Below are 20,728 nucleotides of genomic sequence, written 5' to 3'. Positions count from 1 at the left end.
CCTCACTCACTAAAATCTAAAGCCTTTTATATCTTCAACATACTATTTTTGAGTGGGTAAATATCAATTTGTTTTCATGTTGATTCAGCTGTTATCAAAAAATTATCTAGAATCTTTATGTAAGACAATCTATTAATATCCTGGAAAAATCCTTGAGAAGACTAACCTGGCTTATCAATAGAAATACGTATATCACATGGGATATAGGTTAGTTGTGTTGAAAATGTCTCAGAAATAAAATAAAGTAGGAGTAGATAATTTTTGTAGTTTTAAATTATTAGAATTCTATGTAGGTTAGACTTAGGAATTAGTTATTATATTTGAATTAGGAATTAGTTATCCTTATTTAAATTGAAGTCTAGTTAGAAATTTAGCTATAATTATATGTTTTGAGTTATTAATAAAATAATTTCCTTTGACAATACTATTGTCGTATTTTATTTTTTTTCTACTCTTTCTTTGTTATTTTTACAATTTCAAAGCCAAAAACCAACAATTAATATCAAGAGCCAGTTTCTTGAGGGATCTGTGAGACATGAATTCTGAAAACAACTTTTCTCAAATAGCTCCTCCTGTCTTTGATGGTGAGAATTACCAACTTTGGGCAGTAAGAATGGAGACTTATCTTGAGGCTTTAGATCTTTGGGAGGCCGTGGAGGAGGATTATGAGGTTCTTCCGTTGCCTGATAATCCCACGGTGACCCAGATCAAAAGTCAAAAGGAAAAGAAAATCAGAAAATCAAAAGCAAAAATCATCAAAAGAAATTTGGGATTATCTAAAGGAAGAATATACCGGAGATGAAAGAATACGAGGCATGAAAATATTGAATCTAATAAGGGAATTCGAATTGCAAAAGATGAAAGAATTTGAGACCGTCAAAGAGTACTCAGACCGACTTCTTAGTATTGTTAACAAGGTAAGATTGCTTGACACAAAATTTAAAGATTCAAGAATTGTTGAAAAAATTCTTGTTACTGTGCCTGAAAGATACGAAGTATTAATTACTACCTTGGAAAACACAAAAGACCTGTCCAATATTACCTTGACAGAATTGTTAAATACATTGCAAGCGCAAGAGCAAATGAGGCTTATGAGGTAGGATAGTATGGTTGAATGAGCTTTGACAGCCAACCACAAGACTCACAACAAAGGTAATAATTCAAGAAAAAAATTACCCACCTTGCTAGCACTGTGGCAAAATAGGTCATCCTCCATTTAAAGGGAAAAGGGTTAAATACATCCCTCAACTTTGCGAAAAGGTCCAAATATACCCTCCGTTATAAATTTGGTCCAAATATGCCCTCGCTGTTAAAGTTTAGGAGCAAATATACCCCTAAACTTTGCGGAAGGGTCCAAATATACCCTCCGTTACAGGTTTGGTTCAAATATGCCCTCGCTGTTAAAGTTTAGAAGCAAATATATCCCTGAACTTTGCAAAAATGTCCAAATATACCTTCCATTACAATCCATAATAATAATAATAATAATAATAATAATAATAATAATAATAATAATAATAATAATAATAATAATAATAATAATAATAATAATAATAGTAATAGTAATAGTAATAGTAGTAGTAATAGTAATAGTAATAGTAATAGTAATTGTAAAAAATCAAATTTGAATTTGCCAATATCCAGATTTTAAATTAAATTTAGAAAATATATTAGCATCATATAATCTGGAAAGTAAGTCCTTTTTATTCGGTATAGGGTATTTGGTAATTTATAGTTGATATCAAGAGTATGACCAGATGCAGATTTTACTATGTGAGTAGTTTTTTCAAAATGCACCACTATCAATACAAAAAATTCCTTATTTATCAAAATAGTGCAATTTATATACCATTTATGAGCTGTAACTATTTGCATCATCCCCAAGAAATAATCCCTTTTCAAATCTTCTGTTGGACTAAGTTTATCAATTTCATCATTTTCAGAGTATTCCAAATCCTTATCTTTTCCTTTTGAGGTAAAAAAAGTTTCAGGGATTTCAATAATCTTTTCTTCAAATTTCGAAATTCTATGATCGGAGATCATCTGATTTTGTTTTAATGAAACAATTTCCCTTTTCAATTGTTCAACTTCGATTTTTAAATCATTAAATGTAGTATCTCTACCTGGGGTTTTACTCAATGCAAGACGTTGATTAACTTCAGCTAAGGAATAAGACATATGATGATTATCAAAAGAATAAGACATGTGATGATTATCAAAAGAGTTATCTTTAGAAATACTAGTATTAGCAGAAGTTTTTTGAGTAGCAAAATTAAGGATTTTTTCACGCAGTTTTTCATCAGTAACTTCTTTTAGTAATTCGAGAACATTTTCAGCAGTAAGAGTTTGAACATTTAAATCAAGATCTTCGAATTGCGCTTGAAGTTTATACATCATTTCATCACAATTACAAACATCGTTATCACAGTCATTACATTTATTAACCTGATCGAGCTCACTATCAGAATTAGATAATTCAAAATCATCTTCAGATGTAGAATCAGATTCGGAATCAGAGGTATATAATAAATTATAAACTTGGTCATGAACTTCTTCAGAAAGTCCTAAGGACTTGAGTTTTTGTAATTTGCAGTTTGGAGCTATATGACCATACTGGTTACACTTATAGCATTTGATTTTGGCTAATTCTCTTTTGGATCTATTTTTCGTGAATCTGGTAGACTTACGAAAGGATTTTCTAGTTTCACGTTCTTCCTTGGTTCTATGCCTAGAATGTTTATTTCTATAGGATTTATTAGGCTTGGAATATCTTTGGGGTTTTCGTACGAAGGGTTTATCCATACCAAATTGCTCACAAAAGTCTCCTAATTGGGATTTTTCTCTGAGTTTATCAAGCTTAATTTGTCTAGCTAATTTCAACTCGTTGCAAAGGGCTAAGCCTTCTTGAGTACAAGCTACAATAAGCTGACCATAAGTTTTTTCTGAATACTGGACTTCTCCATAAGATCCTCTAAGAGATTTTCTAACTCTTTCAGCAAATAAAGGTGGAAGGCCATCAATGAATTTAGCTTTCCAATGGTCATACTTACTTTCGGGTAAATCTATAACCTTACTAAGAAAGGTATCTTTATACCATCTAAATTCGCCTAAGTGTTTACATTTTAAACCATTAAGAACGATCCTAATGTTTTCATACTGATTAGTAAATCTTCCTCCAAAATGTTCAATAATTGTAAGCATAAGGGTATAGACAACATCTGAACGTCCTGCCCGAAGAGGTCGGCCTAGATTATCTTTCCCGGGTTTATCATTGGTGGCATTAAAAATAGCCTCGCGTTTATCATCGTCCAAGAAATTATTCCACCAGCCTCGAAGTTGGCCAGTAAATCCCGCAACAATCATTTTACAAATTGTTGGGTCGGTGCGATTGGCCCGATTTTCTGGCGAAGCAGTGGCTGTGGCAATAGTAGCATACATGGACATACGATGGATAAGAATAGAGATTTGTCGGTCAGATAATCCATCAATATTCCATTCATAAATAGCTTCTCCACTATAAGAAGTATTTGTCTGATTCCATTCCCTTTCCTCTATTAGAACATCTTGAGGAGTTGGGCGTGGATAATATGCAGTAGACATACGGGGAATATCAGCGTATTTCTTTCCCAGTTGTTTCTTAATCATACCTTTTAGCTTATTTAGCTCGGAAGAGATTACATCTCCAATATTTTGAGTAGACTCAATATTATCAGCAAAATTAGACTCAAGATTTTGTACAAAATCATCAGAAATATTAAGAGGTTGAATGTTTAAACGAGAGAATTTTTTATCTAACAGTTTCTCTAATTGGTCTAATTGAGAAATTTTTTCAAATCCTTCTATTTCAGGAGGTCTTTGAATACAAGGTTTTGATAAAATATATCCTTCTTCATCAGTGATTTTGGAAGTAGAAGGAATGTTAGAGGAATTCATCTGGGTGCTAAGTTTGTTAACTAACTCAATTAATTCGTCAAGTTTTTTATCAAGAGAGGAAATGTGTTCTCCTAAAACCTTAACATAAAGACTCAAATAATTATTTTGGGCGATAAGGTTATTTATTTCAAAAACAGTAATTTTTCCCACATCTTCACTGACAAACTTTTGGAAAGCAGAAAAAGTCATGCCAGTATTATTGGGCAATATAAAGGAAGACTGAGGAGGATAGAGTGCTTGAGTAATTGTGCCATCAGAATTTTGATAAGATCTTTCGATTATTTTGATATATGACGGTAAATATGCAGACATGAACTATGGTACAAAGAAAATAATTTTATTATGTAAAACACAAATTTCATAGAATTCTTCTGAAATATTTCGTAATTCATCAGGAGTATAAGTTTCAAAAAATCATGTCCTAAAGGTTTTTCATTTTTCAGAAAAAAATTCTTTCTGAATATATTTTCTTGCCTGAGAACCAGGACTAAAATCAATAAATTGTGTCATCATGGTTAAACAGAACTGATGTCAAAATCCATTTCAGATGGGGTAGGATTTTCATTATCAAAATCTTGAACTATATTAGTTTTTGAGTTGATTTTTATCTTTTCTACACCTTTAGGTGTAGTATGCGAATCTACAGAATTAATAGTATGCAAAGACGCCGCTCGATTCCTAGCTGGACCATACTGAGGTTCTATAGGAGAAATATGATGAATAGAAGGAAGTCTTCGTGGTGTTGAGAAAGAATTTCTATAGACTGGGGGATTACTATCAAATTGTAGACAAATTCGTCCATCTGGATTTTGAGTTACTTGAGTTAACTCTGAATTAGTCACATCGTCCGCCAATTATTTTGGGGAAGTGACTGAATTTAAAATCCATATTTGGGGGAAATCAATTTCATCCCATCTAATAGGTCTTCGAGTAGTGATCCTAGATTTTATAAAATTAGTTTCAATAGATCCCATTAAGGATTTTCGAAAATTTAGATTTCTAGCATCATGCAAAGCAGCTAAAAATGTTTTAGGGAGACCCTTTAGGGTTAAAGGTCGAAAAACAATTTGTACTAAGCCAATATGCATATAATTATAATTACATTTAAAAATATCAATATCATGCTTATTTAGGAGTTGAATAGTCTGTTCATCAGCATTTAAAGCAAGAGATTGTTCAGTTGTTTTAATAATTTGTTTATGTTTTATTTTATCAAAAAAGATCTCTTAGGCTGGGGTATGCCACTCAGCCTACCAGACCATATAATAATATCGGATTAAGCTTAAGTCGGAAAACCGAACCAAAGCACCAACCGAAATAGAAAAAAATCTTAAGTAGTTTTATGACTGTATGGACTCTTTTACCCAAACATGGGGCCTGTCAGAGATTTAATAACCTTATGTTAAACCTGTGTGTCTAGAAGTTCTAATTGTGCGGAAATTCGCCCTTTTCTCAACAATACGGGCTAGAGAAGCACAACTTACTAGACGGCGTCACAGAGACAAGGTTAACATAAGTGTATTATTGAACTCGACTGTACCTCCATTTTGGAACCAAGTCAAGAAATTAAAAAGATTCTTTTATATTTTGATAGAGTCTGGAGCTTTCATAGTTAACATGTCAGCGAAGTTAGATTTTCAACATAGATATAAGAAAATTTTTTAGCCGAACATAGTCACGGCTGGACTATGGTAGAAGTTTAAGTAAATGAATATAAGTAGTAAAGAGATATGTACCTGACTAGCCGGGAAACAAACTGAAATAGTAGTAAACAAGTAGCTTCTTCTTTATTTAATTCTTGAATATATTACAAAGAGAGAAAAAGGGAGAGAGAGTTTTTGAAAAATAAAAGGAGAGAATTTCTGAACTCCTGTCTCTTCTCAAGAATGAGGCGCCTATAGATAATAAAAAAGAGAATCTTGCACAGTAATAGATGGGTCCCTCTGCACAGTGATTTTACAATTACAAAGAGGAAATTATTACAGTTATATCTTATCCATCAGTCATGTGTTGTCTTTTTCTTTCCATTTCTTGATGAATGCTTCAGCTTTTTCAATTTCTTCTTCTTCTATCAGAATTTTCGGAGGTTGTGAATCAGTAATATCTTCAGCATTTGTTTTGGTACTATTCATTGAGATGTCTGAATTTTGCTCAACAGTTTGAAGTAATTTATCTCTGACCTCTGATAAATATTCTTCTATCATTTGCATTTTATTGCCGCCATGTGCAGATATTCTTCGGGAAACATAGTTAAGACTCTTTTCTTCCACCATAATTGATTTTTTGGGAGTTTTTTCATATTCAGCAATTTTCTTGACTATTTCCTTCCTTTGGTCATGACCATAGGTGAGTTTAGTCTCTGGATCTTTCCGAAGCAATTTGTCCCAGAAATTACAATAAAATATTCGGTATAAGGCAGAAATTTGTTGAGTGTCATAGCATATTTCTATGGACCAACGATGGATCCAAGGGATAGAGAATTTTATGTAGAAATACATCTGATCAATAGTATCGATTTTACAAATATGATCTGAAAGATATAATTCAGTTAAGAAAGGAGAGGACTTTTTCCATGAGTAATATAAAGAAGAATATTCTGGAGGTAATATTTTGACCGTAGGTCCATGCTGAGACCACCATTGAATAAACCAGTTTGGGATAGGTTTTTCAAATACTTTAGCACAAATTTTTATGAACCAAGTGTGTTTGTGCTTATAATTATTATAATATGATACTTGAGAAAAGGCTTTAATATAATCCCAGTAAGTGAAATTGGCAAGTGTTTGGCCCATTGGTCACATTGGCATAGATCGTTGAGTCATTGACGAAATTCCCCATTCTTCAATAGGAATAAGTTTTTTAATTACCATTTTGGAGTATCCATGAACTCCAGGGGTAGTTTCTCCGAGGAGGCTGTGATCAAAGGTTGCACTGAAGGTTTGCACTAATATATGTTCATAATAAGTCCGAGTTTTGTATGATTCGCCAGTAAAATATACGTTGGCAGTAAGGTAATTTTTGAATAGTCTCCATGCTTCTTCAGAATTTTCTTGTCCGGGAATATGCTGATTTTCAATATATAATATAAGTTCTCTAGCATCCAGTTTTTCATATGAAGGCTTATCTTCAGAATTTTCTTGAACTATGGACGCAAAAGAATCTGCAGTTTTTTGTTGATCTGATAGATAAGATTGCAGTTGTTTGTACAATGGATGATTTTCAGGAATGTCTTCTAAATGTACAAAAGAACCAATATTCAGAGTTTTGGATGATGAAGATTTATCTCGAGGAATTTTTAAATTAATTAAAGTTCTATTTCCTTGCTGCAATATAGGGAAATTAGAACTTGCAGAGCTATACGCAGAATTTCTTCGATCAAAATATGAAGGGTTTGTTCGTCCTCCTTGATATGAAGAGTTTTGATTTCTTCCACCTCGTCCTCTACCTTTGGCGAGTTGCCAAGGAGGATCCATACTGCATTAATAATCAGGAATTTGATCAGCATACCATGACATATATTCAGAGAGATTTTCATAAAGTGTGTCCTTTGTGATAAGGTCCTCAATGACTTTCCGTGGTATGAGCATGTGTAAATCCATATTTAGAGGAACTGCTTTTATAAAGGTGATTAAGAACTTTGCAGAGAAGAAGTGTAGAAAGAACTTCATTATATCTGTAAACATTAATCACTTAAGTCAATATCAAACCAATAAATTTCTTTTTCAAGGAATTCGTCGTGGTTAACAAAATTTTCTTCTTCTATTAAGCTACGAATTAGAGTTTCTAAGATAAGAAAATGAATATCTTCGTTTAGAGGAATGCATTTGATAATAGTTATTATAGTTTTCTCAGAGAGGAAGTATGTATAAAAATTCATGTTAGCTATTCTCGAGATAGAAAATCAGGCAAAGAATTTTCACTACCCTTTTTATATTGTATTTCATAATCAAAAGGGGTTAATTGAGCTTGCCACCGCGCAAATATTAATTTACAGGCATCACGTTTGAAGTCTTTATTAAACATAAATTTGACGGATTGAGCATCAGTTCTAATTATAAATTTTTGGTTATACAAATCATCTTGGAATTTTAAAACGCATTTTACAATAGTTAACATTTCATGGGCTACCGTGGCGCATTTTTTCTGACTTTCCGTCCATTTACCAGAATAAAATCGAATCAAACATTCGGTCTTTGTATGGGGATTAACTTGTTTAAGTATTCCGCCATATCCAATATTTGAAGCGTCTGTTTCAAAGATTTTTAACCAGTTAGGGTTTGCAAGAGAAGTACAAGAAAAGGTTTGAACTCTGTTTTTAATTAATTTTACTAAATCAGTGTGTGCTTGAGTCCAAAGAGTTTTGTGATCCTTTTTTAGTCTATCATATAAAGGAGCTAAGTCTCTAGACAAATTTTCATAAAAAGGGAAAATATAGTTAAGACTACCAAGGAACCTTTGAAGATGTTTTTTATCAGTAATAATATCAGGGAATTTTTTAGCAAATTCTAGAACTTGTTGTATGGGTTCAATAGAATTCTAGAACTCGTTGTATAATAATAATAATAATAATAATAATTATTATTATTATTATTATTATTATTATAGCTATTACATAAACACGTGTTATATATAATAATAATAAAGTTTAACTTTTGCATAAATAAATTTAGTTCAAACACATGAATTGTGATTTATTTCAATTGAGAACTTAAACATGTGTCAAAGTGTTTTATTAAACTCTTTCGATTCAAATTTAGAAAAGTTATGTTCATATTATCAAGTAGAGGCAGAACAATTTTAATTCCACCACTAATATCATATATGTTACGTATTTTTGCTATGCACATCAACTTTTGTCTTTGGAAAATAAGAAAGTCAGAATTGAGAATGGTGACTATATTCCTGCAGAAGGAAAAAGGGAATGTCGCAATCAAAATAATTTCAGGTACAAAAATAATTTCAAATATCCTTTACGTGCCCAATATTGATAAAAGTTTGTTGAGTGTTGGTCAACTAATGAAAGAAAGATTTAAATTATTGTTTGGAGATAAATATTGTTGAATCTTTGATTCCACTAATCTAATCATGAGATCTTACAAGTTGATATGAGAGGCAAAAGTTTCTTATTTAATCCAGCAGAAGATGCACACAAGCCAAGCAAGAACAAAGATGAATTGACAGATTCATTCAAGAGGTCAAATTGCAATCTACAATTTCTGATCCAAGGAGGAGTGTTGAAAATATGTCTCAGAAATAAAGTAAGAGTAGATAATTTTAGTAGCTTTAAATTATTAGAATTCTATGTAGGTTAGACTTAGGAATTAGTTATTCTATTCGAATTAAGAATTAGTTATCCTTATTTTGAAGTGTAGTTAGAAATTTAGCTATAAATATATGTTTTGAGTTATTAATAAAATAATTTCTTTTGACAATACTATTGCCGTATTTTATTTTTCTCCAACTCTTTCTCTGTTATTTTTTCAATTTCAAAGCTAAAACCCCACAAGTTGCAAGTTGCTACAACTACAGCAAGCCATTTTAACTTCATTATCATGTCCAAATATGAAAAAGATAAAGCCTCTCCCCATTACAAAATCTGGGAAGTCACAGGCTCGTAGTTTAGCATAGCAATTGTTTATAGTTCAGTCATCATATTTGATTATCTTGGATGGCTGGCAAATGGATGGGTTGCGTCAAAACGGCTCAATTTAATGATGGGGTCAATACTAAACCCCTCCAATGTTTGCTTGGGTCAAACAATGGGTTATAGCCTAATTTGTCCAACATTACCCTTCAGCCTCTTTTTTTTAAACAATGGGTCATAACAATTGCATAATGCCAAGTGATCTTGGTAGGTTCATGTGAAGTTTCATCTAGAAGCTCAAGGCCTGTATGTTTCTTGTAATGTTTATACCAAGATTCTTAGCACAACATTATGTTGCCTCTCTTGTTAATGTCTGGAGCACCCCATCTAAAAATTCGGGATAAGACTTGACGATTGCTGCTGGGCAAATATCTATATATGGACCAACCAAATGAATATATAATGTGTGTATATTATTCGATGCGACCAAGTGTTTGACATGAAAACTGATGTCAAGCAAAACCTCTGTGTTCTCCATGTTTGGTAAAAACAATGCACTCAAAACTGCTCACACAAAACCTCTTTGGGATGTTTCTGCATATGCATGTTTTGTTTGAAAAACACAATTTAATGTTTTAATCTTAGCTGAGATATGGCTAAAAGTAAAATAATATACTATGCTAATCCAATTTTGCCAGCTCTTCAAATGTTATTTGGAGCATTAATGGGTTTACAGTTGCATAATCCTAACATAACTTCCTAATGATCTATTCCACCTTTTAACTATCTAGGTGACATAGTGGAGTAACTGCATGTAGCATTAGATGATGGATGAGTAGTAATAGTGAAGGAACTGAACTGATTGAGCTCCCTTTTCATAGACTTGTAAACGTGATCTAAGCCTTCTTCTATTAGCTCTAAAACTGTTTGTGGCATTGGGGGCATCTCAATGTCAACTGATCCTTCTAACATCTTCACCACTTCCCCCATGGTAGGCCTTGTTGAAACCTCATCCTGAATACACCAAAAGGCAACCATCAAAGCTCTTATTAGCTCCTCTTTTTCGATTGCTCCTTCCAGTCTTCTATCTACGACTTTTTCTGGCGTTCCTTCAGTCATTTCCTGAAAAAAAAAAGAAAAGAGAAACATATATGGCTCCTTCAATACTCTAGCTTTTAAAGATTTCAAGAAATAGAAGTAATATAAAGGGCAGCCTGATGCACTAAGCTCCCACTATGCACGGGGTCTGGTGAAGGGCCAGACCACATAGGGTCTATTGTATTCAACCTACTCTTGATCAAGAAATGGAAATGAGCTACAAAATTTGATCATTGAGTACCTTGTAAGCCCATCCAGGGTAAAAGAAGTCCTCAGCATCACAAGTCATGTCAAGATTTCTCCGGCCACCAATGATTTCTAGTAGCAGCATTCCGTAGCTGTAAACATCTGCTTTTACAGTTATGGGTCGGTTGCTGACCCACTCGGGGGCTAAATAACCTCTAGTTCCTCTGACCATCGTGACAACGTGGGAGTGCTCTCTCCCCATCAATTTAGCTAGTCCAAAATCAGAAACTTTAGGACAGAAATCCTCATCCAAAAGTATGTTCTCTGGCTTGATGTCACAATGTATGATCCTGTTCCTGCACTGCTCATGAAAATAGGCTATTCCTTGTGCAGTACCAATGGCTATGCGAAAACGTGTAGGCCAAATTAGCAGTCTATCTCTGTTACTATATGAATGGAATATCCACTTGTCCAATGAGCCATTTTTCATAAACTCATACACTAGTAGCCTGCTGAATAAAAAAGGTGCTATTAAACACTGTAATATGATATACTTACCTACTTTGACACAATTCAGCCATCAAATTACAACGAAATCAGTTGCTTACCTTCGTGTTCCCTCAGAACAGTATCCACATAGACGAACCAAGTTCATATGATGCATAGAGCCAATAGTATTGACCTCTGTTATGAATTCCCTCTCCCCATGAGGTAAAACTTTGTCAAGCTTCTTTACTGCTATCAATGTTCCATCCACTAGGCTTCCCTTGTATACGCTGCCAAATCCACCTGTTAACAGAACATTGTTACTATGATCAAACTTTGTTATAATGGAAAATCAATAATCTTAGTTTGGATTCCTGTGGTTCTGAGTAGTACTGAATAAGAACTGAAATAATACTCGTGTCCTTACCTGTTCCAAGTAACTGGGAAAAATTGTTTGTCCGGTGTTGCAAGTCACGATAGCTGAAGCTAATAGGAGCTCCTGATAAGATCAAAGAGCCATCAAGGGCTCTCTTTAAGGATCTTTTCCTATGGATATTAATATACAACAGACAGCCGAGCAGCGCGATCAGAACAGTCATGCTTAGGACTATAGGAAGTATCAATACCTTCTCGTGTGTACTCAGTGATTCATCTGATGAATCCCCAGTTTGATTGTCACCACCCACACCAAATGAGCCGTTGGCGTCAACCTTTACGAATAAAGTTGAGCCAGGATCCTCGAATCCACCAAATTCCAAGCTTCTTAGGACCCAACAGTAAGGCTTTTCCTCATTGAGACCGTAGACAGAAGCCACACAATTGCAATTTGATAAACAAGCATTCCCACATTTGGACACTGACTCTATATCACTGTAATTTGCTATTACAGATGATCCTGAGAAATAGTAAGTCGTCTGTTGAACTGTAGAAATCTTGAACTGGGAAGTTAAGTTTTCATGATGAGGTCCACATTTTCCTGTCAATGAAGAATTTCCAGAACAAGAAATATCATTTCCCACCTTAGAAGTGCCTGGCAAGCACGTGCAAGATGCATTCGTTTTACTTCTTTCTAAATTACATATCCCATTGCCACAAATTCCAGCAATGTTACATGGACTGGACACAGCTGCCCACTCTGCAACCCATTGTTTTGATCCATTTACATCGTTGTCCCATCGATACAAACGTAGATTTCCATTAGCCTCAAGAATTAACCGTCTTAAAACAGATGGTCTATTCCGATTGGATTGATTCACAGCTGAGAATAACCCTCCATAATCACCATCATTTTTGTACACATAAACTGCTCCATCCGAAGACGAGCCATATACAATACCAAAGCTTCCAGCTTGATCCAATACTGCAACAACATCTCCTGTCACATTAGATATATCAGGTCCCCTCCAGTAAGAATAATTGCTGTAAAGTTCAGGTGACATATCAAAGGACTCAGGCACATTGTAAGTCAAGCCAAGATTAAGTGATGTAGGCTGCTGCAGCATTTTTAACGTGTAATAACCTCCAAGCGCAGGTGATTTTGATGATATCAATTCTAGTGATGCCGTTAAAGGTTGGCCAGGTAATAGAGTATCTGATGGATGCGAAAAGCTCTGCCACACAACGCTTAGGTTGTCGCTGAAGAGAACAAAGTTGCCATTTTCGGACATGACAGCTGTTTCAACGCCAGCTTCCGAGGTGTTTGATGCCCATAAAGTGTTACCTCTGTCCATCAACAGGAGATTTCCAGAGTTGTCGAACTCCACGACCGCGTCTTTTGTGATCGGAGAGTTTCTATGATCAGATGATGGACACAAAATGAAAGGGTTGGCCAAAAAGTAATATATACCTGCAAAAGCTTTAGTAAAACTAGAGATGGAGGAATGCATCCTGCTTAATTTCTTCCAAGTCTAATACTACCATAATAACATCTCTAAAGAACCCATCATTCAAACTTACATCTACATGTTTTAAGCATTTTGAAGAAATTCTAGTTTCACATTAACATTCACAGCTTCTTGCCCTTCTTTTGAAGAGAAAGGAATCCAGACTAATTCACATCAGAAAGAAATAAAGAGTTTAAACTTTTATACACCGTTTTACACCAGGTCAGGTAAATGATAACTAAAGGTAATTGTCTATAAAAGTGGAATCAGTAACTTAGAGAATAAGGCATGTTACTACAGGTTAAACTATTGGTGTACATAAGTTGAACTCTTTAACAAAAATCTAACATGCATGACTTGTACTCCCTTTATTTCAATTCGTTTGTCTTTATCTGACTGAGCACGGAATGTGAGAAAGTAAAAAGACTTTTGAATCGTATGATCTTAAACTAAAGATATGCAAAATGTACCGAAATATTCTTTAATTTTGTGGTGTTAAACATGTCACGTGAGACGTTGAAATTCGAGAGTTATCAAATTCGAAAAGAGATATTCTTTTTTTTTTAAAAAAACCAACTAAAAAGGACAGTAAGAAATGCTTTTGGAGAAAGTTACTTAATATAGAAACTTGTTAAACTTACATGCTAGGGGACCAAACCAATGTTCTTTCTCCAGGAAGTTGTGCAAACCAAATAGACAATAGATATTGATCATGTGATTCTGTTGTTGGAGTGAAGCCAAATGCAAATGTTTTATTCTCAGAAAACCATGCTTGGTTCTCTTTAGCTAACAATCTTGAACCCAAAACAACCCCACTAACTGACTCAATGTAGCGACAAAACTCTGCTAGAAACAGCAAGAGCATTAAGGCAAAAGCATAGTACATCAAACAACTTGAGGCCATATGGACCATTAAGCATGAAGTTGGTTATAGTGAAATTGAGCTTCAATTAGGATAAAGCATCAGGGTCTTTATTAATAAAGAAAGAAAACTTTCCAAATTTGTTTGGAGTTAAAGAGATATCAACACGTGGATAATGGTTGGTGAGCTACAAAGTTGAAAAAAGACCAAAATTTCTTGGGTGTTTTTTTGGTCGGTTGTGCTATACAGAGGCACGTGTTTACTCAATCATTGTAGATTTCAACTATAAATCGACCAAATTGCCAAACTTTTAAAGCTGTAGTGCAGTTATTCTCGTTTTCACACTTTCTCCTAGACTGCCAAGAACATGACACTACTACCTTAGGCAAATTCAAAATTTAAAATTAGTCAATTTAAAATAAGAAAATCTTGTTTTATATATATGTGAAAAATATGATTTTTGAGGCTAACTCAACTTCTAAAATTAACTCATATAAAAAAAATTATAAAATTATATAAAAATATCACGATCAATTTCCTCAACCCATATAAGGTACTTGACACACTCTTCACACGTCCAAAACTCATTTGGAGCGTGGATTATGGGCCCCAATATAGGAAATTGCATGCCATACACCTAAATATAGGTGACTTTAGATATTTGACCCCAATAAGAAATATAAAGAATAACCTTCTTTACTTTTTAAATATAGTATAAGTATCATTTTGCCCCTCTACACCTCAACTATATTTTTTAAACTTTTCATACTTATTTGTCTCTCAAATTTTATTTTTTATTATTTTTACTTTTTATTTTTCTTTTAATTTTATTATTCTATTTTTTATTATTTTCACTTTTTTATTTTTTTCTTTAATTTTATTATTCTATTTTATATTATTTTCACTTTTTATTTTTTCCTTTAATTTTATATTCATGTTTTAATTCATTTGTCTCAACCTTTTATTTTTTTTTCTTTTTTTTTTCTCAAGCATTATCTATTTCTTTTTTTTTTCTTTTTTTTTTTTTTAATTTTTTTTGCTTTTTACCTTTTTTTTTATTAGGTCTCTTTTTTTTCCCTCATTTTTCTCAAACTTTATTTTTATTTTTTCCTCTTTTTTTATTTTCTCAAATTTTTTAATTCTTCACTTTTTTCTTATTCTTTATTTTTTTCTTGCCTTTTTTTTCTCACTCTTTTTTTTCTCTATTTTGTTTAATCGCTTTTTTCTTTTTTCAGTTCTCTTTTTTCCCTCATTTTTCTCAAACTTTATTTTTATTTTTCCTCATTTTATTTTTCGCAATTTTTTTAATTCTTTGATTTTTTCTTGATCTTTATTTTTTTCTTTCCTTTTTTCTCAATATTTTTTTTATTTCTCTATTTTGTTTGATCGCTTTTTTCTTTTTTTTCTCAACTTCAATTATATTTTGCTAATAAATAAAAAATTAGATAATCCGCAAAGGTATCTTCTTTTTTTGACATTAAAGCAAATTTAAGGATATGAATTGTTATTATGAAGTTTCTTGAAAATTCTTGAGATAAGTCGTGTCTCTAAGGCGAGAGTTGTAGAATATCTCATAAATAAAGACATAATGTGGTAGTGTCAACTCTTACCTTGGGGCATAATTTATTATTTGAAAGTTCTTGAGCTAAATCTTGCCTCTAAGGCAAAAGTTGTAGAACATCCCATAAATGAATTCATAACGTGGTAGTGTCAACTCTTGTCCCTGGGGCATAATTTGTAGTTTGAAAGTCTTTGAGATAAGTCTTACCTCTAAGGCAAGAGTTGTAGAATATCTCATAAATGAAGATATAACGTGGTAGTGTCAATTCTTGCCCGTGCGCATAATTTGTAGTTTGAAAGTCCTTGAGCTAAGTCTTGCCTCTGAGGCAATAGTTATAGAACATCTTATAAATGAAAACATAACGTGGTAGAGTCAACTCTTGCTTGTGGGGCATAATTTATAGTTTGAAAGTCCTTGAGCTAATTAAGTCTTGCCTCTAAGGCAAGAGTTGAAGAACATCTCATAAATGAAAACATAACGTGGTAGTGTCAACTCTTGCTCGTGGGGCATAATTTGTAGTTTGAAAGTCCTTGATCTAAGTCTTGCCTCTAAGGCAATAGTTGTAGAACATCCATAAATGAAAACATAATGTGGTAGAGTCAACTCTTGTCCGTGGAGCATAATTTGTAGTTTGAAAGTCCTTGAGCTAATTAAGTCTTGACTCTAAGGCAATAATTGTAGAACATCTCATAAATAAAAATATAACATGGTAAAGTCAGCTCATGCCCCACAGGCAATAATTGTAGAACATCTTATAAATGAAAACATAACATGGTAAAGTCAACTCTTGCCCGTGGATATAATTTGTAGTTTGAAAGTCCTTGAGCCAAGTCTTGCCTCTAAGACAATAGTTGTAGAACATCTCATAAATGAAAATATAACGTGGTAGAGTTAACTCTTGCCCGCGGGGCATAATTTGTTGTTTGAAAGTCCTTGAGTCAAGTCTTGCCTCTAAGGCAAGCGTTGTAAGCGTTGTAAAACATCTTATAAATGAAAACATAATGTGGTAGAGTCAACTCTTGCCCGTGGGGCATAATTTGTTATTTTGAAAGTCTTTGAGCTAAGTCTTGCCTATAAGGCAATGGTTGTAGAACATCTCATAAATGAAAATATAACGTGGTAGAGTCAACTCTTGCCCATAGGGCATAATTTGTTGTTTGAAAGTCCTTGAGTTAAGTCTTGCCTTTAAGACAATAGTTGTAGAACATCTCATAAATGAAAACATAACATGGTAGAATCAACTCTTACTCGTAGGTGCATAGTTTGTTGTTTGAAAGTCCCTGAGCTAAGTCTTGCCTCTAAGACAATAGTTGTAGAACATCTCATAAATTAAAATACAATGTGGTAGTGTCGACTCTTGCCCATGAAACATAACTTGTTGTTTGAAAGTCATAAGTCTTGCCTCTACAATGTAGTAGTGTCAACTCTTGCCTATGAAACGTAACTTATTATTCGAAAGTCGTAAGTCTTGCCTTTATAATATGATAGTGTCAACTCTTACTCATGAGATGTAAATTGAATGGAAGAAATCGAAGAAAAGAACAAAAATAATAAAAATTGCAGAAAAAAAAGAAAAAAAAAGGAAATAAAAAAGAAAAAATAAAAAATAAAAATAATATAAAATAAAAATGAAAAGAAAAGTTGAGAGGAAAAAGAAAAAAGTAAGGGTTGAGAAAATTAAAAATACAAATAAAAATTAACGTAAAATTAAAAAGAGAAAAAAACTAAAAGTTGAAAGATATAAATATGGAGTTGCTATCCAATATGAGGATATTTATGTAATTTACTCCATTAATCAAGGGCAATTTTGTCCAAAAAAATATTAGTTAATAGGTAAAGACTGTTTTAAGAAAACTTTTTTATTTGAGGCTAAAATTTAAACTAAAAATTACATAAATACACAACTTATGTTTTCAATATTACAAAAAATCCCAACTTCCTAAGCATATTACAAAAATTCAACATATACATAGAATGCTATGTATATGTCGGCTATGTTATGTATATTAATAGGGAGAGAGAGTAAAGTAATTAAAAAAGTGGGAGAAAGTGTAATTACTTCTAAAAGGGTTGGTAATTATGTTATTTATACAAATTTAGAAGCCACCCCAATTTGAGTCTATTTTTGAGATTCATCCTCCTCAGTACAGCAACAAGGGGCAATGGGGTCTGTCTCTGATGTCGTATGCTTTCTACGGTCTCATTTTACATGGCATTCTTTTCTTTTTTATTTTTCTAAAAAAGAATGTCATTTTATTATATTTAAAAATTATTTAACTTTACAATTTCTTTTCAAACCTTAATGAAGTGATTCATAGTCACACAAATAGAAGGGAAAGGACAGAAACAACTCTTCAAATTAAACTATTTCCATGAAAATGATCATGAAATTTAAATTTCACTTTCTAGCCATTTCTATTTACTGACTTGTTCTATACCGTTTCTACACACTTTCGATACAGTTTCTATACATATCTTATACATATAAATATTCTGTACGAAAATTATACAGTTTTGATACACAATTTATATAATAACTATATATTTTTTTTTCATATTTTATACAACAATTATATAATTTTCATACACTTTTTATATATTTTATATATATATTTTATACATATACATATTTGATAGAACTATACAATTTCTATACATATATCTTATGTAGATACATATTCTATTTAACAATTATATCATTTTTATATAATTTAATTATAATTTCTAAACAATAAAAAAAGCAGAATATTTGATCAATAAAAAAATTTATAGCAAAAAAAAATTAAAATGTTTTTAGAAAGGCCGAATTGTGCAAGTTGAATATTGTATCAGTATTGTATATAGAATGTATCAATATCGTATATGGACTGTATATGAATTACGTAGGTCAAAATGACCCAAATTAGGAAATGACTATAAAACGGAAATAGTACATCCGACTGGCCACTGTTTGAAAAGTTTTCAAATTTGGGCTATTTGTTTTAAAAAGTGCTATAGAGTGTCCTTTTCCCCAAATAGAATATATTGTTTTAGATCACATATTTTTTTTAAATACCGTGCCAAATCAAATAGTGCACAACCCAAGTAAAGTGGGACAAAGGAAGTACTATATATCGGTGAAAAATAACTTGTGTATTATTTCAATAGGTAAGTGATGTATAAATACAAGAGTAAAACATGTAGTACCCCTGAACTATGACCAAATTTGTTACGATATACTCCAACTTTATAAAGGTGCTTTTACCTCCTGAACTTAATTTGTATTTTTATCACCCTTTTTAGCTGATGTAACACCTTTTTAATTGACGTAACACCTTTGATGTGGACCTCATTTTATATAATAAAGGTGCCATGTCAGCACAAAAGGGTGACAAAAATACGCTAAAATTAAATTCAAGAGATAATAGGGCCCATGTGAAATTAGAGTGTGTCGTACCAACTTTAGTCATAGTTCGAGGGGTACTGGATGCTTATCTCTACATACAATAAGTAGGTACTAACTAAGGACTTTTTTTTAAAAAAGCAATCCTACAAATCTGCTGCTCTGCCTATTTCAATTTATATGATATTTTTGACTTGACACTAGGGATGGCAATGATGCGGTGCAGTTTTTTTCAAAATCCGCAAATTTTAAAATCACACTGCACCGCATCACCTTTATACCCGCATAAATCCGTCCCACACTCATATCCGCGCATACCCGCACAGCACCGCCTCATATTTTTTTTTTCTTTTTTTTTTTTCAAATTCATAACTACATTGAAAATTATAATATTTTCAAATCTACAACTGGGGAATAATAACAACTAATTTCTATTATATCACTTTTCACTAAGAAATTGTCAAAAAGTATCATGTGTACAAATAATGATCAAATATCATAATTTTTAAAAAATGAATAAAGATTTTTGAAAAGCTGTAAAATTATTTATTTGTAGTGTTATACATGTCATTTTAAGTATCATAAAATTTTAAGTAAATAATATATATAATTTTAGGTATATTCACGAGAATAATACTAATTTTAATTTATTTTTTTAATTTAAATCCACATATACCCGCAATCCGCACCATTTAAAAATTTTAAGTCATATACTTTCGTCTATTGACTATGTTGTACCAATAATTAAGACAGAAAAGATAGCACCAGGTTATTTTAAGCTTTTTGTCAACACCTAACAATAAACAAGTTGTTTATCTGGACAAGTAAATGCAGATTTGATCTAAAATATTATTTGATTCTGCTAGTATGGCAGTCTGTTTTCGATTTAGTTATCAAGATTACGTGATCATTGTTCATACGGAAATTACTAGACTTTTTTATACACCGTTTGACTAATTAGTTTATCAATATGTTTTAAATATACTCAACATATACTCTATATGTATGTAATTATATGTATAGCATTTGTATATATAGTACAGAAAAGGGCTTGAAATGCCTTTCAACTATCTAAAATGGTGCAAAAATACCCTCCGTCTATTCTAGTTTACAAAATATATGCCTTCCATCTATTCTATAAATATATAATCATTCGGTTTATGCATTCAAAAGTCAACTCTATTCTGTATTTCGAGTAAAGCAGGGGGTGTGTACATATATTTTAGAAAAATGATCAAATTTACCTTCTTATTTTGAAAAATTGATTAAACATATTCTTTTTCATATTATGAGGTTAAATTTATCATTGTTGTCATACTTTGGGGTCAAATTTACCTCTCTAACTTTAAAAAATTGACTAAATATACCATTCGTCATACTTTGGGGGTCAAATTTACCCTTGATGTCATACTTTGGGATCAAAATTACTCTCATTGTTAAGAATTTTTTCACATGTACCCTTCCATTAACAAAGTTGTAACGACCCGGGAGTACCCCCTAGACGTTGCACGGTGCTTAAAACTACGAATAGTCGCAAGCTAACCCATGATAGCTAATTGGCACTGAACTCATGGGAAGATGGACAGAGATATACATAATTACCGAAAGAAACCAACTTTTTAAATCTCCCTTTTGAAATCTTACAACTTAGAAATCTCAATAAAATCTCTTTAACTGAAATAAACATTGTCCGACAAGCCTCTAATCTTATATCTGAAAAACCTCACTAAGACAAATCCCAATTGACCCATAA

The 20,728-nt window shown here is 32.4% G+C and overlaps 1 protein-coding gene across 2 annotated transcripts; it reads right to left on the bottom strand.

Annotated features, from left to right (window-relative positions):
• Nucleotides 1–9,971: 9,971 nt before the first annotated feature.
• LOC107863165 (G-type lectin S-receptor-like serine/threonine-protein kinase At5g24080) lies at nt 9,972–14,382 on the bottom strand. Of its 2 annotated transcripts, none has more exons than XM_016708972.2 (5): nt 13,812–14,382; nt 11,715–13,078; nt 11,410–11,590; nt 10,857–11,310; nt 9,972–10,639 (listed from the first exon to the last, which is right to left on the bottom strand). In XM_016708972.2, exons 1-5 carry the CDS (start codon nt 14,081–14,083, stop codon nt 10,301–10,303), a joined length of 2,610 nt encoding a protein of 869 aa, XP_016564458.2. In that variant the 5' UTR covers nt 14,084–14,382; the 3' UTR covers nt 9,972–10,300. The 2 variants fall into 2 exon arrangements, with proteins under 2 accessions (XP_016564458.2, XP_016564459.2); XM_016708973.2 differs by having other exon boundaries at nt 11,715–13,133; nt 13,812–14,381.
• Between the last annotated feature and the right edge of the window lie 6,346 nt (nt 14,383–20,728).

The sequence above is a fragment of the Capsicum annuum genome, chromosome 3 (genome assembly GCF_002878395.1).
Source record: "Capsicum annuum cultivar UCD-10X-F1 chromosome 3, UCD10Xv1.1, whole genome shotgun sequence".
In the NCBI taxonomy this organism is placed as follows: Eukaryota; Viridiplantae; Streptophyta; class Magnoliopsida; order Solanales; family Solanaceae; genus Capsicum; species Capsicum annuum.
The sequence above is the reverse complement of the archived record's forward strand: the minus strand, read 5'-3'. Positions and strand labels throughout refer to the sequence as shown.

Coding starts and splice junctions, on each gene's coding strand:
- LOC107863165 (XM_016708972.2), bottom strand. CDS start 14,083: ATGGTCCATATGGCCTCAAGTTGTTTGATGTACTATGCTTTTGCCTTA. Junction 13,079..13,811: donor TTGGTTTGGTCCCCTAGCAT/GTAAGTTTAACA, acceptor ATCTGATCATAG/AAACTCTCCGATCACAAAAG. Junction 10,640..10,856: donor ACCCTGGATGGGCTTACAAG/GTACTCAATGAT, acceptor TTTTTTTTTCAG/GAAATGACTGAAGGAACGCC.